Raw genomic sequence first — 24419 nt, 5'->3', positions numbered from 1 at the left:
GGCGTATCGCCTTTGCAAAGAGGGGCTGGCAACTCAGGAAACGTTTAAGGATGTTGCCAGGTCATGTAGGAAGAAGATTAGGGAGGCAAAAGCCCAATTAGAACTTGAGGAAATCCAGTCATTGCAATCAACCTTTCCTTCCCAAAATGCCATCCTTGGTTGGAGTATAAATGGAACTGGAATGCTGTGCTGAGCTCCTGAAGCCCAGGGACACACACCCTAATGCCAGGGATGGTTTACTTGGCCTAAACCATTCAAAATCACCAACACGCCCCTGAGGCCATGCATTAGTTTCAGTCTTGGGCCATGTATCTCACTGAAACGTATCTTTCAAACCAACCTCCTCTTCTCTTCATTGTCGGCTTCCTCAGTAGGAAACATCTTCCACTGGAAGTGGGCTGTGATGTTACTCCTGTTCCTGATGAACATGCTTGTGTGGCTTGATGTGGTGATGAAAGTCTTCTCAACCTTCATGGAATATGTGCTCAATCCAATGTTGACATCTGCAGCTTCTGCGCGAAGGAATGTGAAGAAACTTTCTTCACCTGGAACAAAGCAGAGTCTTTGCTCAGCTAGCTCAGTTGCTGATGGAAGCACAAGGAACAAAGCAAACCACAGGTCACGGAAGAAAGTGTCATAGCTTTTAAATGTATTAGCAGTTCCATGGATCAGTACATTTATCACGTCCTGACAGCTCTGTGTGTACTGCGTGAGGATGTCCTGGGCACCTCCTTAACCACCTTATTTCCAAGGTGTTTGTAGAGATTTGGCCCCAAGGTGACAGTATGTACAGTGGGATTTGTCAGATGTGCTCAGGTGACCCACTCAGACCACTGGGATTTCTGCATCAAAGTCCTTCAGGTGACACTGAGGAGCCCTGGTCAATCCTGGCTTGCCGAGGTCTCCCCTGCGCATCCCACGAGACTCCTGCCCCTCCTGATCCCTTGGATCCCTTGTTGCTGACAAGCAAATACGCCTGGGGGCATGTGGGCAGAAAAAGGAGACCCAGAGGAACAGGTGAAGTGACAGCCCACAGCAGGAGGGGACACAGGAGAGGAAACACAACCAGCCTGGCTTTGCAATATGACAAACCACTACAAAATGAACACCATAAAAATCATCATCATCGTCATCTTCCTGTCCAAACCCACAGCCCCATCAGTCTTGAAATATTTTACATTGTCCTGATCTCAAAAACCAAGATGGAGCATTTCAGGTTAAATACAAAAGGACAAGGAAAGATTAATAAGTACAGAGCAGCTTCTATATGAAGTCTGAATGGGATTCCTCAGTCTAGAAATCAAATGGGAGATGTGAGAGGTTTGCAACAGCATGAACGGCCTGGGAAATGGGGACGAGGAAAAATTTGTCTTGATTTGTCACCATACAGGAACTTGAGGGCCTGAAGATGTTATTAGGCAAAAACTACATGGATGTGTAGAGGGCAACATAGTAAAAGGGTCTGTGACAAGCCAGTGGAGAAGCGGCATACAGGACAGAGGTGTGCAAGAAATACACTGCATTGGAGAGAGTCTGATGGAGACCTCGCAGCTCACATACAGCACTGCCCAGGAGTAAAATAAAACTTCACCCAGGCGTAGCCACACAGTAGTGGAGAATCAGGGTTCCTCCTTCCTCCACTCTGCAACACCCAGCAAAACAGAATTCCAAAAATCTCAGCCCTGTTAGAGGGGATCCACTTTTTCAACCATTTAAACACCAGCTATTTCAGTTTTCTTTGGGGCAGAGCTGGAACAGAGGAGGTACATCTAGAGGGAATTGAGGGGGATGAACAGGGAGTGATGGTGGAGAACTGTCCTGTGTCCCGTGCGTTGCCCAGCACTCACCTGTGCAGCGCGCCACCAGGGACCCGAAATGGTCACCGCGCGTCAGCGGGTGAAATCCCACTGTCACCTGCATGGTGTGACCAGGGCCCAGAATTCCTTCGGCTGGAACCATGGAGAAAGGACTGCAACACAAAGAGAGGATCAGGACTTGGGGGGAATTCTGGCCATGACATTCTTTCTGCAGTGCAGGTCACTTCAGCTCACTTGGGCAAGCAGGGAGCAAACAAACTACGGCCAAGACAGACAGAACAGCCAGGATCAGAAACAGCTACTGACCCACTTCTGAGGAGATCCAGCCCTCAGAAGATCCTGTGGGATAAAACGACCTAATCTCCCCCATACTCTGCATCCAGCCTTCTGACTGCCAGCAATCCCATCAGAGAATGGTTTGTGAAAAGCACAGAGAGAGTTAAGAGCTATCTGCATGCATAACTTGACGCTGACTGCCTCAGGAATTTCTCATTTCCTGCTACCTATAAACTTCCTCTCAAGAGATGCAAATGTTAGGGCACTATCTCTCTTGTGAGATTACAGCCTAGGAATCAGACAGGGAGAAGGAACTTTCTCTTGAAGACCACGGAATAACTACTGTTGAATTTGCAGCGTGGCTCTTTGGTTTATTTTACCTTGAAAAGATCCTGAATTAGCACATTTTGTCAGCATTTCAATGAAAGCTGCTCTACAAAAAAGAAGCAATCAAAACTCTGAAAGAGTGCAAATGCAGATTAGAGCAATACAGTGACATGGAAACAAGACCCAAAAGGAGGATGCCATTTACAATCTGAAGGATCCAATCCCAGCCATATGAAGCACCATTAGCAGGAGCACATCGAGGAGGCAGAACAGGAGGGTTTTGTGTATTTACCAGCAGTGCAGTCTGGGGCCCTGGGTTGTCATCCAGGCTGGTAACTGTTTGCTTGGCTCACCAGACAAACTCTGCGCAATGTGTTGGAAATAATTACGCAAATGTCTTGGTGCACTTTGGATGTAACAGGAGCAATTAGGATTGGTCACCAGGTGAACAGTTCTTGCCTGACAAACACAAGACTCCGTGCTTTGATGCTCAGGGACAGCTCAGGTGAAATGTGCTTCTGCCCAGAAGTTGCTGGGCTTTGTGCTCTTCCACAGCCCCACTGAGGAAACAAAAGTTCCTCAGTGCTTTGCTGGTGGTCAATCTGTGCACAGAAAGGGTGTTCTGGGGAGTTTGGTGATGAACTTATCACACACAAAAATATAGAGAACATCTGGCAAGCTGAATTTCATTCATGTCAGTAGTGACAGCTGATGAACTTGCTTCAGGTTCTGCTCACTAAGGACCTATTGCTGCAGTTATGGGCCTGACCTGCTCCATTACCACTAGTGAGAACATCACTAGTGGCTGATGGAGAAGCCTTGGGCCAGCAATGTTTATGTGCTGGATGTGAGACTTTGGGGAGAGAGGAGGAAAGACAAGGCCCCAGCAGCCCCGGAGCCCGATTACTGTACGAGCTCCCACATCTGCCCCGAGGGTGAGCCAGCACTGCTGCAGGTCTCTGCTGGGGCTTGGGGGATCGGTGCCTGGTGTGGGCAAGGCACAGGATTTTTTTCTTATTGTTTTGTCAGGAATTTTGCCAGAAAGAGAAGCTGCCAGTTAAGGGAGTCCCTGGCCACACTTCAGCACTCCCCTTCCCTTCCCTTCCCTTCCCTTCCCTTCCCTTCCCTTCCCTTCCCTTCCCTTCCCTTCCCTTCCCTTCCCTTCCCTTCCCTTCCCTTCCCTTCCCTTCCCTTCCCTTCCCTTCCCTTCCCTTCCCTTCCCTTCCCTTCCCTTCCCTTCCCTTCCCTTCCCTTCCCTTCCCTTCCCTTCCCTTCCCTTCCCTTCCCACTCCTGCCCCATGTTACATACTCCTGCCCTCAGATGGCAGGATGCGAATAACACTCCTGGGAGTGACCTCAGGCGTTGCATGAGAAAGAAGATATCTTCTTATTTTCAAATTACCAGGAGAAGAGGATCCAGCCAAGTTTCAGTTGTCAGGGCTGAAAAACTGAGTGCAAATCAGCCCTTGCATCTCCTACATCCCACCCCAGGCTGTACCCACCAGACTCCCCTGTTCCTGCTGTAGCAGTCATCTCTCATATAGACCTGGCTCCCCAAGACCCAAGGACACAAGCTCTACAGTTAAACTTAACTCCTCTGAATTTCAGTCAACATCACTAAGCTGTTCCCTGAGCCCACAGATAAGAAGGACTGTGAAGGAGACATCCCTGACGCTATAATAACCAAATGAAAACCACTGCCAAGAGATGGGGCTGGCAGGATAAATTTTGGCCTTTTATGGCTTGATTAGAGCAATATAGTGAGTTAATTGTCAGCTGTTCCTTAAGATAGTTCTCATCCTGTTAGATCTACCCTTTCAATGAATCACTACTGCACCCGACAGGCAGAAAAGATAAGGTCATGGAGGGGTTTTAATAGGTCTTCTTCGGCTTTTTAACTAGTCCATTTGTATGTTTGTTTCCTTGTATGGCATCTAAAGACAACTCCAGATCTCCCAATGGCCCCTTGCAATCCCCGGACACTGGTCTTGCTTTGAGCAGCGTATTTGCTCGGACAATTTCCAGAGGTCCCCTCTAGAGAAAGTTATTCTATACTTTTATCTTCTAAATCAGCCCAATTGCTTTTCACATAGTCACTAAATGTCTCATGTTTCTAATACACCTGTGCCTATGCCTATGGGCATGTGGTGTATTGATAGGCCTTGGAGGAGCTTGACATTTATGAAAGTTCCCAATGAAGAATTCATGATCTTTTGGCAAACATTTAACACAAACCAAAATGAAAAAACAGCAGAAACACAGGAACTTCAGAATATGTAAAATGAGATCTCAATGAAAGGGGGGACGACCTTATTCAGAGATTTAAAGCACGTGTTTGAAATTTTAAACCGGCTTTCAAAGGTTCATCGTGGAACAGAAGAGGGGACTGATGCCCTCAGCTGACAAGGGAAATCAGATCAGCTTTAAGTAACAGGAACTGCACCGGCTGCCTGCAACACAGCTCATGTTGGGCATCTGATGCAGGCACCACTGGAAAGCCATGTGCCTGTGTCCTCCCAGAGAATGGGTCTGTTTGGCTGACAGTGGTGAGTACCCATTTCAGAAGCTGCTTGTGCTCAGGAGGGCGCAAGCCAGCAACTAACATGTTCCAGCACCCCCCAGGAAATCTGGGGCAGAGAAAGCTCAAAGGCTGCATCCTGCTAAGAACACTGAAAGCAAGAGCAGATGCCATCCATCCTGCCCATTTCCAGCCGGCGACGCAGGGCAGCAGCTCCCATGCTCTGGTTCCTTTTGTTGTTCTTTCCCAACTCTGTTATCCCCCAAAGGTGTTTTGCACAAGGACAGATGAGCTGCCTCACCTCTCGGTGCTCAGCTGGTAATGAGCTGCCACACTACCACAATTCTGAATCAGCAGACTCTTGCGGGTGCTGCCCTTGACCGGACACTTTGAGAAGTCCAGCTCGTCTGGGAAGTCCAGGATAGCTCGGGCAGGGATGGCCCGAATTGGCACAACTATCCTTTCCTCTCCACTGACGCAGACGAGCTCATGGGAATAAACCTGCAGGAAAAGAAACTGTCTCAGCACAGGTCATTTGGTGCCATCTCCATGGCAGAAGAAAAGCCATTTCCTATATCCCTTCAAGGGTATCAATTTACCTATTCTACCCCCAAATGAACAATAAGTTCTACTAATATCTCACATTTTAAAGGCAGCAGTGCACTTTGCAAAACCTATCTCAGTGGCATTAAGCTCTTGTGTCACTTGGGTCATACAGACAAGTGCCCAGGGCCACCATAATTTTTACTCTCAATTTTAATGATGTTAAATAATTCCTAAGTCCCTTCTAAGGAACATGGAGCTAGGGAACACAGGACATTCCTCCTTAGGTTACTATATTCCCACTGACTGAGAATAGGACAAAGTGTTAAACTGAATCTAAGCAACAAAAGGAAACTGAGAGAACAGCTGCACCCAAAGAGATCCTGGACCTCTGGCCTGGTGTAGAAATATCTGTTTGCTCAGAACTCCCCTCTAACTTTGCCTCTCCAACCAAGTCACGAGAAGAACAGTGCTAAGAGGTAGCAGGATGCTGTTGCAAAGAGCCTCTCTTTGTTTCCCTGCAAGGCTTCCTCCCTTCCATGCCATGTCCTAAACCCCTCTGTATGAACGAGCCTCCAGATCACAGCGCTGAGAGCAGACTTGCCAGGGCCTCGGCACTGGTGTTCAAACTTGCACGCAAAAGCACAATTGGCATGGAATGGGCGCCAGCTGACAGAGCAGCCACAGTGACAGGCATGAAGACAGAGCCGCAGCAGTGTCGCTGCCACCGGCTCTGGGCCCACAGGTCTGCCTGCCTGCAGGCTGTACCTGCCCTACACGAGCTCTTTCAGGCAGGTGTCCAAGTCCCCTGCAGCTCACCAAGCTCCTGCTGACTAAGGGCACCTAGAGCTCAGTGTGCCTGTGCCAGGCTGGGCCCACGGGCACAGCACATCCTCTGCCCTGGCCTTGCAGCCGTATCATGGTCAGCTGTGCTCTGGGACAGCACAGCCGCAAGGCTGGAGAACAGAGGGTGTGAAAAAGCACCGTCCTTGCTCCAGCCCCGGGTGAGGCAGGGAAGCTGTTGCCCGTCAGGAAGGCGGAAAGCTCTCTGACCTCTTTGTTCCTCTAGTACTTTGCAGAATAATGAAACCCCTTCCACTATACCTAGAGATGGCCAGACATCTATCAACACCCCTCTACCGTTTGCCTACTGTTCCCTGGGCATCTTTCTTCCCTTGGGAATGCTCAGAGGAATGTGCAGCGAGGGGAAGCAGGGCCTGTCAGGCCTGGGTGCAGGGCCTGACAGCACATGCCAAGCTGGGACTGGCTGCAGGCTGCCTGCCCACGGCCTGGAGCCAAGCTCACAGCATGGGCTGTACCCAGAGTGCAGGGACAACAATGGCTTTGGAGATAATTCTGTGTTTTGGCTCCTCCAGTCTCACCTTGTTCTCGTCAGGAGTGAAGTGGACGTGCACATCGGTAATGGCGCCTCCTGGCACGGCACGGCATGCGTCACTGGGGCCCGCCAGCTGGAAGTAAGGTGAGCTCTCCATGGAGACCTGCACCCCCTGAAGATTCTGCAGGAAAGACATGGAACCATGATTTTGCCACTTGAGGAAACAGGACAAGAGGAGACCTGTCCATGCCCTGGTGACGTCCTTCCTTGACCCCTTTTCCAAAGCCCTTTCTGCTGTGGAGGTACAGGCACAGAATTCCCAAGGGTGAACTTGAATCCCTTCTGTCTGGCTCCAGCATTTTGGCCAGGGGCAGTAGGGCAGTGCCTGGTGGGAAGGAAGGGCCGAGCAGGTCAGCACCGGCAGGATGGAGACAAGAGCACCTGAACCAAATCATCTGCATATTCAACAGGGCCAAAAACCTGCTGATTTCTGCCTGCACACAGCTATGCAGTCGTGTTCCACGGAGGGAATGGGCTACCTGAAAGCGTAACAGCACATTCTCCTGCGGGGAGGAAGAAATTCCTTTCTAGCAGGTCAGCTTTGGATAGGGCAGTTCTGGGGGATACAGTCATGCAGGCAGAGCAGCAAGAGAGGAGACCAAACACTGTGGCCTTACTGGGAACAAATGCAAACCTGAAAAGCAAAAGAAGGAACACAGCAATCCCTAAAAAAGGGAGATGACAAAGAGAATTTAAAGCGCCAGTAAAGCAGCAAGGAAGAATCATCAACTGATTACAGCAATCACCTCCCCGAAAGTGATGGAAACACAGACAGGTTGTGCCTGTTGACTGCGGGCTTCAAAGGCATTTTCCTCCTGGAGAAACCTTGCAATTCTTTAGGGGAATGGTCTCTCGCCTTTTGACCCTTCTGGAATTTCCTCCCTACATGTCCACACCTAATTGGCTGAATGCCAGGACCCTCCCAAAATAGGAGACTAGATAAGACCCCTGGATTTCTTTGTTCTCTCTCTTTTGGCCCCTGGACCCCTTTGAGGAATAAACGACTTGGAATAATCTGGGGGTAAGAACCTCTTTTGAAATCTTTTGTCCTGTCCCTTCGGAGATATTCCTCCAAAGCCTCTCCAGAGCTAGCCCCGGGGAGGGGGGCCGGGCCTGCGGGGGGAATATTTCAAAACATGACCAGCACTGACTCACAGTGTGGTTTCAGTATTAAAAGCCAACCTTGGCTCTCCAGGGGTTCTTGCTGCCTGTGCAGGCAAGCTGGGCTGCTGGGCATTCCCGCTTGCAGCCAGCAGGCCAAGTTCTGCTCTCTGGGATACACAGACACAGCAAACATGCATTTTCAACACATAGATATCAACCCCTGAGCACCAAAATGCTCTCAAAAAGTCTAAACCAGATGATTTTGAGTCCTTCCTGTCTCTTCCCACCAGCCCACTCTTGGCACAAGCCTCATTTAAGAAAATGTTTCCCTGACTGAAATTCAAATGGTCTCAGTTTTCCCCTTTAGAGTCCAACACGACTGCTGACGTTTTTCAAGTTTTTCCCTCTCAGCTCTCTTGGGAAACTGCAAAACAGGAGCACATGGCTTTGGATGTGCTGTGGTTCTCCAAAGGGAAAGCAGAGCACCATGCTGCTTTTGGAAAACCTGAGCAGAGCTGGATGAAGCTTAGCAGGAGCCTGAAGTGGCACCTAAAGGCCTCCTACTGCTTCTGCTACATCAATCTGATTCCAGGGCTGTTTCAGAACATTTCCTGCCGTGCCAGTGCCACTAATGATAGTGATTCCAGCAGAAAGCGTAGACGACTCAGCCCCTGAGCTTTGACTGTGAGCTGCACAAAGGGAGCCAAACAGGCTGAGAGAGGCAGAAATTCCTACCAGGAACCAAGATTAACCAAGGAGACACAAGATGTGGTATAGACTCAAGCAAAGCATGAGAGCAGGTAAGAACTGTACAACCCTCAACATTCCTATCAATCAGAGCTTTCAAAAGAAGGAAACTCCTTTGGGATAGATACTGTCAGCCCATGGGCAAAATCAGGGGAGAGTTCCCAGCACAGGAAGATTTCCACCATCGTGCAGAACAAGATGCTGAGACATTTTCTTCTGGATGTGCTGCAGCAGATAACTTGCTTTGCTGTACACTATGGGAATTACACCACTCTTCCAGCACAGTGTTAACACTCCATGTCCCAGCACTTACCTCGCCCTTATTCATGAGAGACACCACCATTTCATAGACCTCATGAACGACAAAGTTCTGAAATACCACCTCTGGTGGGGAAACGCGAAACGATCTCTTTTTCCGGGGAGTTGATGACAGCTGGAGAGGCAAGAGAGAGCAGGGAGACGTTCAGCTGCTGGGAGGAAGGTTCATGAAGGAGAATCTTACACTGATCCCCACTGAAGTACAGACTCATGGCGAGCACCTCTGCCCAGGCCACACTAGGGAAACAGTAGCTCACCCACCTCTGCTCTCAGCTGATCAAGAGCTGCAGGGCCACAGAGAGCAGGCTCAAGCCAAGCTGCTCTTTTGGCACCTATTTCTCCGGGTTTCCTTCTCCAGAATGCCAGGCAGCACTTACCTTGAGGACTGCCCTGTGCCCATGAGGTCACAGAGCTCTGGGGCACTGACTGAGGACTCACGGAGGAAGTAAAACCCATAAATTTACATCAGACTCCATGGGAAACAATTTTGGGATGTCCGTTGTTCTGAGACAGGGAAACTGAGGCCCACACAACTGCAAATATCTTTTTTTCATCTAGAACTTAGACATCAGTAAGAAGAGAACAGTACCAGAGGAGGTGTGAGAGATGAGGTGATATTTTGCTGAACAATGTCAAAAGGTTATTGTGATGGATGAGAATTGTTATGGAGTTATAAGTTGTTGGCTATAGAGTTGGAATGTTTAGTTAAAATCAGTTCAAGAGTTATAATGCTGTTTAGCAGTTTTGTCCACTCTGTATCCCTTACCCCAAAATCCCACTTACCTGATTCCGTCGCCTTTCCGTCGGGTCAAGCCGTTGCTGCTCCCTGGCATCACTGCTCTCCATTTCTGCTGCTGCTCTACCTGCCTGCACCCAGCCTGTCCCACTGGCTCGTTCCCTGCTTGCTCCACTTCCTACTACCTGTCGGATCCTCTTCCTCCTTCCTGCTGACAACCGGCCTGTCAGTCAGGCTGCTGCTGCCACCCTTATGGAAATTGAAAGAGCCCAGCTGCATGATGGGACCATATCAACACCAAGAGCCCCTGGCCGAAACGAGCCAACTCAAAATTTAAATCTGCCAAGGACAGCACTGGACTGACCATACCCAAGGGTATTTATGCCGAGGGTATTCATAGACAAGCTCTTCTATCTCACCATAACTTCCAAAGGACTTAAAGAGCGAGAGACCCCTGGACTCTAGAAGCCAAGAGGAGTTCTTTGGAATTGCCGTGAGCCGACAAGTCCCGCTCTGCAGTGCAGGCAGCACAGTGGATTGCACCTCCTTCTCAGTGGTGTGGACGAAAGGGAGCAGCAGCAGCAGCAGCGGCGGCGTAGGCCACTCCTGAAGACCCCTGCTTATTAATAAAGGCATTTAAAGGAGGAAACTGTGTCTCCTGCCATTTGTAACAGTTATTAAGTTAAAGAATGAAAGTTGTTGGTTCTGTGTGTTGTTTGTGGTTTGGATTTTTTCAGGTTGGTCTGTTGCATGCTGCTGTGAGCTGGGAGAAGGACGTGGTTGAAGACCTGACCAAAAGGAAGTAGGAGGAGAGGGGAGGGGACAGAAAGGTTGGTGGTCAGAGCGAATGGAAGTTCCCGAGTACCGTCCAACGGGAAAGGGGCCGGGGGCCGCCCCAGGCAGGTATAAAGGGTATAGAAAGATTGCCATTTTGCTGGAGGGTGTCTTTGTTCGTCTCCGGGGAGAGGGAGACACGCCCAGCTCAGTTGAATCGTTACTAATAAACAGCTTTCTTTTGCTTGGATGATTTTGTCCCCTTTAATTGTATTTAAAAGTTAGTGCATTGCTAGCAGAGGTAAAGGCAAAAGTAAAGTAACACAGAAGTTAGGAAAAAGACAAATGAGGTGATTGCTGAATGAGGATAAGGGTCAGTTCTTTTCTCAGCAAGTTGGCATCTCCTTTTTAAACGGGTGCTTTCTTGTAACCTGTTACTGCCATCTTATTTAATACCGTTGTAGAGCACATCTGGAATGACACAACAGCAACAAATGCTTCTGGAGCAGAGACCTTGCTTTGAGAAAACTCTCCCCTGCTTTGTCTGCCCTCTCCAGACACACTGCTGTCACTCCAGAGACACAAGCAGGAATCCTCCGTGACTTGACAGGAGGCACACTCTGCCCAAGGGAGTGGCTGCAGCACGCTGTCCCCTTAGTGGTGCCCTTCTCTGAGGTGTTCCCAACCCCCCCTCTCCAGGGCGATCCTTAACCACTTTGTTACACATCTCATGCTGCCAATTTCCTGCTCAACTGCCCACCTCGGTCACCTACCCGTTTGGAGTGGGCTTTATACTGAGCCAGTCCTGCAAGAAAAGCAGCTTTAAACACACCTCTAAGTAGGCACTGATCCACATAAAGCACATCCATTCCCCTCTGCCCAGGGTGAGTCCCCTGTACATCTGGCAGCCTGCAAAATCTAACACCACGTCAGGGTTCCAACCCAAAGCATGAATGCAATGAGTTTTGTTAAATCTGAAGTAATTACTGCAGCTACTCGGCCTTCAAAGGCCAACGCTGCCACTGTGGAGGGAATCCTATGACCCCAAGCATTTGCTGGTGACCGCACCTAAGCAAGAGGCGGCTGTTTCAGCAGGAGAATGGCAAATGGCAATTTTGTGCCTTTGCGTCCCCAGCCTTCCCCCCCTTGTTTTAGCAATGGCAGCTACACTCCAGCAAAGCCCAGCAGCTTCAGCAGAGGTTATTTGTGTTGGCTTAGTGCAGATCAGGACTCCAAGTCCACCACAAGCAGCAGTTTGCAATGGCAGGACCTGGACACTGAGATGTTTTGCTGGAGGCGAGCCTGTCACAAGCACACATCCTCTTCAAACTTCACAACAAACAGAAAGAAAAAGAGCAGGAAAAGGCTACCTTTTGACGACTCAGTCTCAAGATTTGAAATGGGCTAATGCTGGGCAGAATAGGCCTCCCAGTCCTGGCCTGAACCTTCCCCCTCAGGAATGTAGATGGAAGCAGCTGAAAGGCAAAAAAAAAAAAAAAAAAAAAAAACCAACAAAAACAAACAAACAAACAAAAAAACCAAAAACAAAACAAAACAAAACAAAAAAACCAACAAAAAAAACCCACACGCAGCAAGAGCCTCAGAGATGCCACTGTTCACATAGACTTTCTCTTGAACAAGCGGCACTGGTGAATAATTTGTGATCGCATGTCTAGGACAGTCCTGGAAGCCCTGGAAGTTACTTGCTGAAATACTAAGCATCAGTAAATTAATAATACAGAGTAAAATACACATACTCCAACCACACGGCTCCGTCCCATTAGCTTCTCCATGATTTGATGTGACTTGTTTGGGGATTTCTGCTCTTTGGGCAATTTTTTCAGAAAGCTGCTCCTCCTCAGATAGCTTCGTCATGTCATTAGGGTCTATCTCCGGAAACTCTGCCTCGTCCTCATAAAACGGCTCCTCAGAAAACTCTTCCTCCTCCTCCTCCTCCTCCTCCTCTATGTAAAGCCACTCCTCCTCAGAAAGCTGCTGCTCCTCAGGCTGCTGCTGCTCCTTGGAATCCTCCTCCTGCTGCTGCTGCTGCTGCTGCTGCTCAGAATCGTGCTGCTCGGCAAGCTGCTGCAGCTGCCACAGCTCAGAAGGATGGATCTCAAAAGGATGGTCCTGCTCCCACCAGAAACGACTCACCAGCTTCTTCTGATGCCTTACAGTAGTAGAAGACAGGAACCGCCCTGCAGAGAGGAAGAGGACACCTTTCAAAGACAAAACCCTGTGTTCCCAGCAACTCTGCCTCCTGCTGCAGGTAGGTGGAAGAGAGCTGGGATGCACTTGGAGCATCTCTGGCCAAGTACTTTCAGCAGGAAATAGAGCGTCTGGGAGTAGGGTCCCTGCCTGCAGCACACACTCCCGTGCCAGAGCAGGAGAGCTGGTTTTAGACAATGACTTTGCATTTGCCCTGGAATGGGGAACTGCACACAGACAGGGGCTGTAGGGCAGCTCACGCATTACACCATTGTTTTTCCCAGTCTCAGACTTCTCTCAGAGATGACCTGATGTCCCCTTCCCAGCCCTGACCCAGGCACGTGGCTTTCCCCAGAGTCTGCCTCAGCTCCTTTGCAGAGCACAGGTGGCAGGGCGAGAACAAAAGGGGCTGAAAGGCAGAGGGGGGCAAGGAGAAAACTCCAGCTGCAGCTGGGAAGATGCTGATGAAAGTGGATGTGTGGACAAGGATGAAAAAGCAAGTCATGTTTTGGAGTGAAGTGGCAGGGTGTTCTCCCCAGGCCCTCAGCTACCGAGTGAAATGCCCTTACGCATCAGAGTGGTTGAGAATGGCTTCTTCACTGCTTCACTATCTGCAGCTTCCTCCCAGGAGTATTCCAGGGCTACCTTCCCTGCCTGTGTTGTGCATCCTGAAACTGAAAAGCAAGGAGGAGGAATAAAAAAAAAGTCCAATAAATACAAAGCAAATAGTACAGTAACATTGCCTGATGGACTCCTGGCATCAATTTCTCCTGAGGAGCATCTTCTTCCCCAGGCAACCCTGCCACGTTCCGCTGTCCTGGGTGGCCCAGAAATGTATTTCCAAGTCTGGAAGTTTAAGAGGAAAGGGCCAACATGGTGCCCAGGACACTGAAGCTGAGGGGCTTACTCTGGACTTTAGGTTTTGGTTTGACTGCAAACTTATTCTTGAGCAGATGAGGACAGGTGACAGGCAGTGAAAGCAAACCCACGGCTGTCCTCAGCAGAAGGGTGTGGCAGCACTGAACCTGCCCTGACCACCACCTCCTGCTTGGCTTTGTGTGCACGTGAATGGGCCTGTGCTGGTTTTGGCTGGGGTAGAGTTCTGGGAAGCAGGCACTGGGTCAGCCCTGGGCAAAGGCAGCTCCCGCTCACAGGGCCCTGCCTGGCCTCCAGCACTCACGTGGCTCTCCTTGTCTGGAAGGGCAAGGGATCCTTGAGCTGGACCACAGTCGTGTTCAGTTTTAACTGGCTGCAGGCAACAATGGCACTGAGGTACAGCTCGGCCTCCTGGCTGCTGTCCTCCAGCACAGCGTGAGCTGGTTCTGGGACTCTCTTGACCACCTGCAAACAGAGGAGGGAGGAATCACCGAGCAGAGCCCACAAAGTCAGGCTGAGAAGGGAGTCTTTTGGCCTCCGGGATCAGCCTCATAGAGGGACTGGAAAGGACCGTTCACTTTCACTTCCCGCCGCGTAGGGGGGGAACGGGGCGCCGGGATGGGCGCGGCTGATGGAGCCGCAGCACCAGCCCGCCCCGCCGCCTGAGACTCAACCGACAGCGGAGGAAGCGGCGCAGGCGGCGCGAGCGGGGAAGAACCCGCGGAGGGGGCGGGGCGCGGTGCAGGGCCGCTCGGGCCCGGCCCAGCCTCCCCAGCACGAGCAACATCACTCGCCGCGCCCGGCGGGGCTGACACGGGGAGGGGAGGGGAGGGGAGGGGCGGGGCGGGGCGGGGCTGGCAGCGCCCCCAGCATGGCTCCGCCTGTGGCGCAGAGGCCCAGAGAGGGCCCCGCCCGCTCCACGCGGGGCGGGACGGACTGCCCGCCCACAGGGATCGGGTCCGACAGCAAGTCGATCAACGCTCCCCCCTCCGGGGCCCTCGCCGCTCGCGCGGGCGCCTTGCTCAGCGCATCGCCGGGCGGGGCTGCCCCCGGCTCCAGCGCCGTTCCGAGGGGGTATTTCGTGGCCCACACCGCGATGTGGACGCTGCGTCGTCACCGCGTCCGGCTCCGACAGAGGCGCCTGCGGAGCCCGCGACCCCTCGCTCCCCCCCGACGCCGGAAAGGCGCAGAGGGATTGAGAGCCGCCTCCGCTTCTCCGCCTCCTGGGCGTGGGGACGGGCGGAAGCAGCGCCGCGCTCCCCGCCAGCGCCGGGAGAGCGCCGGGGAGGGGGAAACCCCCCCGCTCTTCAGCCTCCTGGGCGCCGGAATGGGCGAAGCGGTCGGGGCCGGCACGGCCGGCTCCTCAAGAACTGGCGAGCCCCCGCTCAGCGGCTCGTCCGCGCCCCCCGGGGAACCTGGCTCGCCATCCACGAACGCAGCGTCCCGGGGGTCAACGGTAAGCTCCCCGCCCCATTCGGACCCTGAATCCACCTCGGCTTCCGAGGGGAGGACCTCCTCCTCAGCCTCAGCGTCCGAGCCCGACAGCCCCTCAAAAGAGCTGCCGATACTCAACGGGGCCCCGGAGTCCCAATAACTCCTTAAAACAGTATCGCATCGTCTCCAGAGCACCGTCAGATTTACCATGTCTGCATCGTAATTCGCAGACAAAGCCCAAATCAGATAACCACCCAGGCGACCCCAGGCAGTTTCTGAGATAGCCATCCCAGCATCAATAAGGAAGCCTTTTGCCTTTCCAAAATAATATAAACACTGAAACTCTTCCTCAGAAACAAAACCCTGGTTCCGTTCCAGCAGATGGCGCCAGAAGGCGAAGACAGCAACCTCTGTCTTAGAGCTCCGGGATACCATATTCGCAGGCGGCTACCTACACACAACCCCCGTTACCTTGAAGACAATCTCACTGACTCCACACACTGTAATTCTCACGAGCGGGCACCAGATGTCGCCAGTAGGGACACGAAAGAACCACACTCACCCGACAGGTTGAAGTGAGGAAAGAAAAAAAAGCGCCGTTTATTGTCGGGTTTGGGTTTAAACAGGATTTGGAGTTTGGCCCAGGATTGGAGGACAAAGGGGACACCCCTCTGACCCCAATGGTCATCTCAGAAGTCCATCACATATTGGTATGTGAAAACAATCTACTTGTTTATGTTACATCCCTGAGAAACTCCACTGGAAATAGGTAAACAGTCATCAGAAGGCTGAAAATCGAGGCGACACTGAAGAGTTCTGGAAAGCACCTTTTTCTTCTTGTCTTAGGAGAAAGTGCTCTCCACATGTCACGTGTGGAGCAACAACCACACTGCAGGGAGCTGGCAACGGGCATTTTGGGATGTGAAAGATCTCACTGGGAAAGTCTCCAACTGCAGATGTTCTGATAGAAAAGAGGATGGTTTAGAGGCCTTAAAATGGTTCAGAAACTCAGAAAGAACCTTCACCCAAGACGAGTGTGTTTGGCAATAATGACAATAAAAGCAAGAGTCTCTGGAGATGATCCTTCTCCAGACTCCTCCATACTGTCATACAGTGCCTGGGCTACTCCATGATGAGATATCCCACACAATACAGAGATCACAACTAAAAACTCTGGTATCCATGCAGACAAAACTTGGAGTTCACCAGCACATGCAGGAGAAGTATACTTCACTTCCAAAGAAGAGACAGAGTGCAGCAGACTTAACTCCTTGTTGGTGAAAAGGCACCAGATCAGATGAAGAGATTTCAACCACCATAAAGTGGGATAACATCATCAAACATTGTCTCCCATTCAACACGGGCTGCAACCCTTGTGCTTGTTGTGGCACAGACTCGTAGTTTGTGTTGGCTAAAGGTCTCTTGTCAAAAGGCCTCCCCCTCTCACGTGAGTGTGTCCGGTCACTGTGCATCCACCTCTCCCCTAGAATGCACTGCTGGTGAACCTCACGGCTGTCCAATGTCCAGAGGAAGCAGGAGCTGCTCAGCCAGCAGTGATGGGGGTTACCGTGGCTCTTTTTGTAAAAGCTGGGCTGTCTTCTTTTGCCATTTTGCTTCTCGCCTTCCTTTTTCCAGGCCACCTGGCTGCCGGCTCTTCCCTGGTGGTTTGATTCCACGTGACAATGCGCATTTTGTTGTCGCAGTCCTGAACCTCCCCTCCTGGCAGCTCAAAGTTGATCTCGGTCACCTTACATTTCACAAGGTGCCTCCTGAAGGTGGCTGGGACATCTGATTTCAAGGTCACTGTGATGTCCTTGGCACAGCCAGGATGGAGATGTCCCACCTAGGGAGAATCAGGGAGTCAAAACCAAACTGGAAGCACTGCCAAGGGCAGGACTGACAGCAAAAGGGACTGATGTGGTGAGCTGCTGTGCCAGGAATCTGCGCGTCGGAGTGGATTTATGTGAAGTTTGATAGACAAAAGTATGAACAGAAGGTGCCACCTCCCATAACATGAAGCCGTTTCTGCAAGGCTGGCAGCCATTGCCAAGCCAGGGACTTGGCATCTCGGCATCTCCTACGTGGCACTGGAATGGGCTGTCACTGGTACGTGAGGACTGCCTGCCAGCTCCTGGGAACACCAGGGCAGGGCTTGAGCAATGGGGAAAGGCAGAGCCGTCCACGCTCACCTTGGGAGAGAACTGGAATGGTGCGTTTGCCTCCCACTCAAAGCGCATGACCTTCGTACAGGTGTGGTTGGTGATGGTGAAGGTCCTGTTGCAGGGCTCTCCAACAGAACAGTCCCCAAACTGGATGTGATTCGCTCTGACAGCTGCTGAGGAGGAGAACAAGGCAACCTCAGCATGCAGGGAGCTCCATCCACCCCCATTCACGTGCACAGACACTTGTATGTTCAATGCTTTCTTGCTCCAAGCCTTCCTCCCTCTGGAAGGGAGTTTCCCAGGCGGCTCCCCAGCCCACCACTTTCAGGGAAACACCCTGACACACCCCTAAGCCAGCCACATGAAGCACAGCACACATTGCTCTGCAGGCATGCCTGCCACGCCCACAGGCCACCAAGTCCGGTGGGTGACAGCCCAGGCCTGGCTAGAGAGAGGACACACATGATCAGACATTTCCCTCTTCCTTGCTCCACCTTGGCAGCCTCTCCTCTCTTACCATCAATGATGTCTTTCTTCAGAATGCTCTCAGCATTCCTCTCCTGTGTACCTTCCTCCAGTCCGTCGAGGGTGAATTCGTCCTTGTGGCCTTCACCCACCAGCTCCATTAGGGTCTTGTTAGAGTATTTGTCCCCCACTAACGCACGAATCCTCCCTTCCAGTCGTTGAGCCAGGGTGGGTTTGAAAATGACGTCGAACTTTGTCGATTCCCCAGGATGCAGAAGCAGGAAAGGCTTTGGGGGCTTACGCTCTGCACAGCAACGGAAATCAGAGTTAAGTGATACGGCGGTACAGAGGAAATATTTCCATAGGCTGTATGAGGAATGAGAGGTTGAAATCAGCTGCCTCCTAAGCACGGGTTCTACCCCCAGTGGTTCCAGACCCTCTTCCTGTGTTCGCAAGACTGCCACCTCCAGACACATCACCGCTTAAGCAGCTTAACCTCAGGTTGATGCCCAGCCCGCATTCCATCTGCTTCCAGCCAGCTCCAGCCGTATGGAAAGCGGAGCCAGAGAGTGCTTTTGGCTTCTGCTGGTTGTCTGTGTGCTCAAGGGCTGTGTCCATTCAGGCTGGTGCCTTCCCTCAAGCAGCAAATACCTCAGAGGGTCCACTGAGGTAGTGACAGTCCCCCACAACTCAACCCACCTTGTCTAGAGGAGCCAAAGAACTTCTTACAACTTGCTAGGAGAAAGTCCCCAAGAAAAGCTTGGGGGACAGAGAGCCCAAGAAAAGAAACTGTGTCTAACATCTGGCTGCTGCTCAGAGAAGCCAAGAGCAGGGCACACGTTTTCCCTCTGTGCAGGATCACACTTCACGGTTAATGAATTTACCGTGGACAGCAGAGTCGTCTTCCGCATCTTCAGTGTAGAATCTCTCAAGTGTGGAGCCCCTGCCTTTCAAGAGGAACGCTCCGTGCTCATCCTCCAGGTGTAACGTGAACTGAGAAAAGGGAGCACAGAGCACATTGACACTTGGTGTGAGTACAGGGTGGGAACACAGGGACTGACACCGCAGTGCTGCTGGTCCCGCATGGGAACCCAGCACCTCTCCCACTACAAACAGCACTTAGCACAAAAGTTAAGTCAAACCAGCTGGGAAAAAAGAGCGCTCAGAGGCATTTGGATGGACCTGACACAGAATCAAACAGGACAGAAAGTAATGAGCAGAATGTAATTAAGCCACAACTAAGTTTACTTAAAATGCAGTAAACTGGGATCGAAAACAATCTAATGGAGCTGGAAAATCACCCCATGTCCATGAGAACAAAAGGTGACCTGAGAGATGGGGGAAAATACTGCACCACCTTTCCTGTGTTCAACTTAAAGAAGAAAGGCTAGAGGCACGATTTCCAAGAACTCCCTTCTTGGAGAACAGATGTCAGTCACTTGCTTTAAAAGAATTTCTGACACCTCTTCCCAGGTCTGCCGTGTTTTCTGGGACCCTTCCCCTGTGCCACAAGCACTTGTTCCCAAACCAGACCATTCCTTGAGCAGGTCTTCACCTTGACAGGTATTATGCCCTTGTTTTGGATGACCAGGGGGAGCATCTCTGACTCCCCCAGCCGGAGCCTCTTGAAGCACAGCTCGGAATTTCCCCTCCTGCTGCAAGCACTTGGGCACACGACTGTCAGCTGCGGCTCATGCCCCTTCCCGCTGATGGTGAAGGTCAGGATTTGGGGTTTAAATTTCACAGGGCTGCAGGAGAGGCACAGAAACAATTTCAGCTGGCACTAACCCATTTCTCCCTGGGCGAGTGAGGCAGCAAGGGCCACCCACAGTGTTTTCCCTGCCTGAGGCTCCTGAACCACACAAGGCAGCCCCCACCAGGCTCTTCCCAGTCCACTCAGCGCCATTCACAAGAGGAATCTGTTCCAAAGAGCCCTCCACAATAACAATTAAAAATAATTTCAGTTAATTGAATCATGCCATCCAGGAGGTAGATAATGAGGCACCAGATGAGGCATGGCAAATCTCCTGGCTGCAGTGAGATGAGACACATGCAACAAGCAAAAGCACAGCATGAAAGCAGTACAAAAGCAAGAAGGCAAAAATAAATCATTGTCACCATCAGTAAAGATCATTTCCAAGAACAGTAAGAAAGCAATTGCATATTAGCAATTAGACTTCTCTTGCTCCAATTCAGCCACTAAAAGGTTGAGGAAGGGCAGGTCAAAGCTGCACTACACAGGTCCCAGGGCAGAGGAACTGTGCTTCTCTTTCATACCAGCTCCAGTCCCTTACATAAAATAGCTTAATGAATACCAGGGAATCACAGTGATCAGAGGAGCACTTAATTTTACAGGTACACAGGAAATTGTGACTGCTGACCTGCTGGCACAGGAACTGCTTCATCTAGGCCTTTGTCCTTGGAAATCCCCAAGTCAGCTGCAGCACATCTCAGTAACTTTCAGCTGGCTACCTAATATTTCCATGTCTTCATAATTCCTCATAAAGGATAAACCATCAGTCTCATTTTTTGGCTTTGTCCAACGGTTACTGCCTCCCAGATCATCTCATGCCAAGTACTCTGCCTATGGCTACTGAAAGCATTAGAGCTAACAAGAGGCCTGTGCCTGCCCAGTGGAGAGGGAGCTATCACTGAAGCCTCCCCCAATATTTCACAGTCAGTTACCCTTCTGGGATGACAAGGGAAGCCTTGAAAGTGCAGTCGTAGGTCTGCTCATCTGGTGGGGTGAAGGTCACCGTAGCAACAGCACAGGATGAGCCCTGAATGGACATCTTGACTGCATACAACTTGAAAACGTTGTTGACAGGGCTTTTATCCTTGGGGGAACCCAGAGAGCAGTGTTAGGAGAAAACACCTTTCAACATGACACAGTTTTATTCATAAATGCGTTACTGAGAACAGCCCCAGGCAGTGTGTCCTCCTCCCTGTTTCCCTGGGCAGGCTCCCTCCCTCCCAGGGAACGCTGACCTTGTGCTAAAGCAGTCTGTGTTTTGAGCCCTGGCCGCTGCCCCAGCATACATGGGAGGTGGGCACTGCTTGGAAAACCCTGCAAATAACCTGGAACTGGCCTTCAAAGTGAAGGAAAAGCCAGGGAGCCTGAGGAAATGCCTCCTTTGAACCCTGGCATGTCAGTTCATGACAGCCCCTCTCTGAGTGTGCGTCCAGGAGAGGTTCAGAAGGATTCACTTCTCCCGCCAAAGGCCCAGAGGTGTGAGCCAGAACCTTGCCTGAGACATGCAAAATTCAACACAACTCTTCCCTGGCTCTGCTGCTCTCCCCTGCAGTTTGACCTGCACTGAGCTAGACTAGTCTGGGCCCCAGGAAGCAATGCATCTGGAGAACAAAACAGACTCTCACACTGCCTTTAGAGGGACACCATCACCTTGGCCTCCTGTTCTTACCTTTCCACGCAGGGGTCTGATGGAGAGCACCACATCACACGGCAGGCTGCTTGCATGGTAGATATTGAAATGAGCTTCAGCTTCTTGCGCAACCAGAACCTCGTTGAAGATGAATTTGTTCCCATCTCTGATGAACAAGCCCACGCCTTCCACTGACCGCAGCTTGCGGCTGAGGTCAGTGCTGCTGCAGATCGGGTACTCCTTGAAGATTGACAGGACATCCTCAACGAGTCCTGTGGATAGACCAGAGGGATGAGCATGGAGGAGAAGCCTCGCTGATGAATTTATCTGGACCCTGCTGGCCTCTCAGGAGGCTTTTCCTCTCAGTCATCCTTTCTGCCCTGGGTGACTGCTAAACCCAGCCTTGGGTGGGGGAGCTGGCTTTGAGGATGGAGCTCAGTCAACCTCGGTCTTAGAGAGCGCTGCTTTCCTTTTATCCTTCCATGCATCCCTCTCAGCCTGGGAAGGATGAGTCTGCTGGTGGACTTGAAGAGGGCTGGAACTTCTGAGGATTCAAAGGCGGGACACCAGGGCTAGCGTGCATCTCTATCCAAGCAGCAAGTTTAGGTGCTGATCAGCAGCGGGTGTGACCAAGGGAACCTGTGGGCAGTACGTACCTGGGAGGCAGGACTCGGCAGTCAGGGTAAAGGGAATGCCAAGGGGATTGTCCCTGGGGTCTCTGCCCGTGATGTCAATGTAGAGCTGCTCCTCACACGTCCCCTCCTGCCCTGCCAGGCATTCCACTGTGATCTTCTGCTGGCCCCACGGACTGATGGAGCCGGAGCAAGGGGACACCGTGAACATGCCAAGACTGAGGGGACCCTGCAGAAAAAGTTCCAGGAGAGGCTGATGGCTAACAGCTGTGCCTTGAGCACCCCAGCAAAGAGTGTGTCCCGCCTTGGCCTCCAGCTGGGCCCAAGCACCCCAGTCCCAGGGCAGGGAAGGATGACTCCATGGCCCAAGGGCAGCCCCAGGCTGAGACCAACAAGCCAAGAGGAGCTGCAAGCCTGTCCCAAGTAGCAGAGAGAAAGGAGTTTGAGTGTAAAGAATGAAGGTGGTAGCTGTGATCCTTCAGCCTCCAGAGGTAACACAGGAGAGCAGAAATAGCTGTGAGAAAGGACAGGAGAAAGGTAGGTGACTTGGAAGAAGAAAAAGCAATGTTGTCTGAGCTCTGCGGACTGGGAGTTCACTGAGGCGTGTTTTTGCTTCTGTGGTGTTCACAGACCTATGCTGGCTAGCAGCTACCAAACACAGGACCTGCTCCCCCCTGTTGATCCCACAAGTCCAGGTCAGAGCCAAAGTACAGGAGTGTCAGTGGGACTGAGCAGATACTGGGTTCCATCCTGTAGACCGTGTCCCACCCTATAGCCATGAGCCCCCAGCCAGGGCACAGCAGCATCTTCTCACATCCCCCGCGGCAGCAGCACTGTTGGGGAGCAGGAGTCACCCACCTGTCAAGGAGCTCGATTTCTTTCCTGTTGAGCGCTTTGCAGCTGATGGAGCAGATTGCTCTTGCTTTGAACTGAGAGGAGAAAGCAGAGGTATCTGTCATGCTGAGCTCCCCTGCCTTTCTCTGAGGCCAAAGCTGGCCTTCCTCCACACGGAGGGAAGCCTTCCTGCTCCTGATGGCTCCCTGAGTGCAGCACCCATTGCTGGACAGGAGCTCTATCACCAGCTTTGTACTACACCTGGGGACACTGCGGTGTTTTTTTGCTCCCTCTCCCCAAGCCAGGGATGCAAACGGACGACAGCCCAGGTCTCCTGGCTGCCTGCCACATACCAGCCGTGGGCTGGTGCCTCCTCAGACAGGAAAGGTGGTGCAGGGCTTCTCGTACCTTTGGCTTTCCCATGCAGATGCATCCTCGGGTGCTCGGTGGATGTAGAATTCGAAGCTGAGCATGCCTTTGTTCTCCAGGATGACAGTCTGGGTCTTCTTGGTGCCCTCGAGCATGGCACCGAAGTCGATGGGTGAGGCGGGCTCAATGCTGTACTTGCTGTACACAGCTCTCACCGACACCCTCAGTGGGATCTCGGCAACAGTCTGGCCTCCTTCCCCTGAGCTGCCGTCTATCACCTGTGTCCACAGGAAGGGGTGGTAAACACAGCAAAGAGGCCAGCCTCTACCCCAGTCCCCAGTCTCCACCCCAGGCCTCCATCAGTTTACCCCTCCCTGTTTAAGCACCTCCTCCGGAGTCAGAAGCTCAGCTCCACTTAAGAAGCCTCCCAAATGGTTTTGAAAGACTTTGTTTGTGTATGTAGGAGAGAGGATTCTCCAGTTAAAGCACTCCTTCCACTCGACACCTATCCTGTTTACACTCCCAAAATGTCGAGAGATAACACAGCCTGGCCCAAGCAGCTCACCTGGCAGTACAGGATGGGTTTGTTCTTGAGGAAGATTTCACTTGTGGGGTGGAAGAGCATCTCAATATTCACACCAGGCTGGGAGGCAGTCAGCATGCCCGACCGAGGCTCAACGCTGAAGTGGGATGCCAAGTTTTGCGTCCTGGGACCTGCACCCTTCAGCGTGAAGCTGGGGAGAAAGGGAAGGAATGGAGATCTCTGCAGTTAAAAGTACAGGCACCACCAGCACGGCCAGGACTTTGCATAGGACCAGAAAAAAAAAAACAAAAAAAAAGGGAGAGTTCAGCTCTGCTCAGGGAATCCTGGATCTTGACAGAGAGTGCAGACAATCACAAGGTTAATGCATGAAACCTTGATACCAGAATTTTTCATTTGCTTCTTTACAGAGTCTCAGAAAGAGAAAGGAAGTGACCATCAAAGAAAAGCAATGAATCTCATCATTTCAGTGGCTGAAATTTTTGGGGCTCTCCTTTGGGTTCGTGCTGAGCTGTGAAGAATTGCTGGTTTGTGGCTGGATTCTCTAGTAAAATAGTTGAGATTAGAGAGTCCGGGTTTTGTATTTCCCATGAGGTAGCCAGCATGAAAACAGGTTCTAGCCATTGACAGAGGGAGAATGCAGGCCTGGGAATCTGAAGAAATGCTCACTACCAGGCAGCTGGACTCACCTGTACTCAATGTTGTATACCCCTTTGTTCTTTAGACTCAGGACTTTCTTCACCTTATCTAGGACATTAATGGTTCCAAATTCCAAACTTCCATCTGGACCTGCAGAAAACCCGCAGAGCCAGGTCAGAAATGGTATTTATCAGCTGCAGAACACGCCAGGTCACAAACTACATGGAGGTCTTGACACAAAACCCTTTCCAGCAAGTTTCTGTTCTTGACAGTATTTTCCAGCTATTTGTCTGCCTTTTCTCTTCCTACTCAAATTATCT

At 51.4% G+C, this 24419-nt stretch overlaps 2 protein-coding genes across 2 annotated transcripts in view; both read right to left on the bottom strand.

The window, feature by feature from the left end:
• The window catches only part of LOC136296100 (hydrocephalus-inducing protein homolog), a 117564-nt gene extending 107672 nt beyond the window's left edge, over positions 1-9892 (bottom strand). Inside the window, 4 exon segments of the mRNA XM_066194923.1 lie at positions 5240-5439; positions 6864-6998; positions 9042-9161; positions 9830-9892. Coding sequence (XP_066051020.1) covers positions 5240-5439; positions 6864-6998; positions 9042-9161; positions 9830-9892 — 518 coding nt within the window.
• A 2068-nt stretch (positions 9893-11960) lies between these two features.
• Positions 11961-24419, bottom strand: part of LOC136296099 (hydrocephalus-inducing protein homolog) — an 88551-nt gene continuing 76092 nt past the window's right edge. The window contains 17 exon segments of the mRNA XM_066194922.1: positions 11961-12031; positions 12314-12754; positions 13334-13418; positions 13420-13438; positions 13945-14105; positions 16696-16917; positions 17264-17406; positions 17754-18005; positions 18586-18694; positions 19257-19449; positions 20387-20538; positions 21124-21356; positions 21741-21949; positions 22577-22645; positions 22959-23197; positions 23485-23653; positions 24150-24249. Coding sequence (XP_066051019.1) covers positions 11961-12031; positions 12314-12754; positions 13334-13418; positions 13420-13438; positions 13945-14105; positions 16696-16917; positions 17264-17406; positions 17754-18005; positions 18586-18694; positions 19257-19449; positions 20387-20538; positions 21124-21356; positions 21741-21949; positions 22577-22645; positions 22959-23197; positions 23485-23653; positions 24150-24249 — 2867 coding nt within the window.

The sequence above is a fragment of the Chamaea fasciata genome, unplaced genomic scaffold (genome assembly GCF_029207755.1).
Source record: "Chamaea fasciata isolate MVZ Bird 193981 ecotype frontalis unplaced genomic scaffold, bChaFas1.0.hap1 SCAF_12, whole genome shotgun sequence".
NCBI lineage: Eukaryota > Metazoa > Chordata > Aves > Passeriformes > Sylviidae > Chamaea > Chamaea fasciata.
Note: the sequence above shows the minus strand (reverse complement) of the source record. Positions and strands in the feature narration are given on the sequence as shown.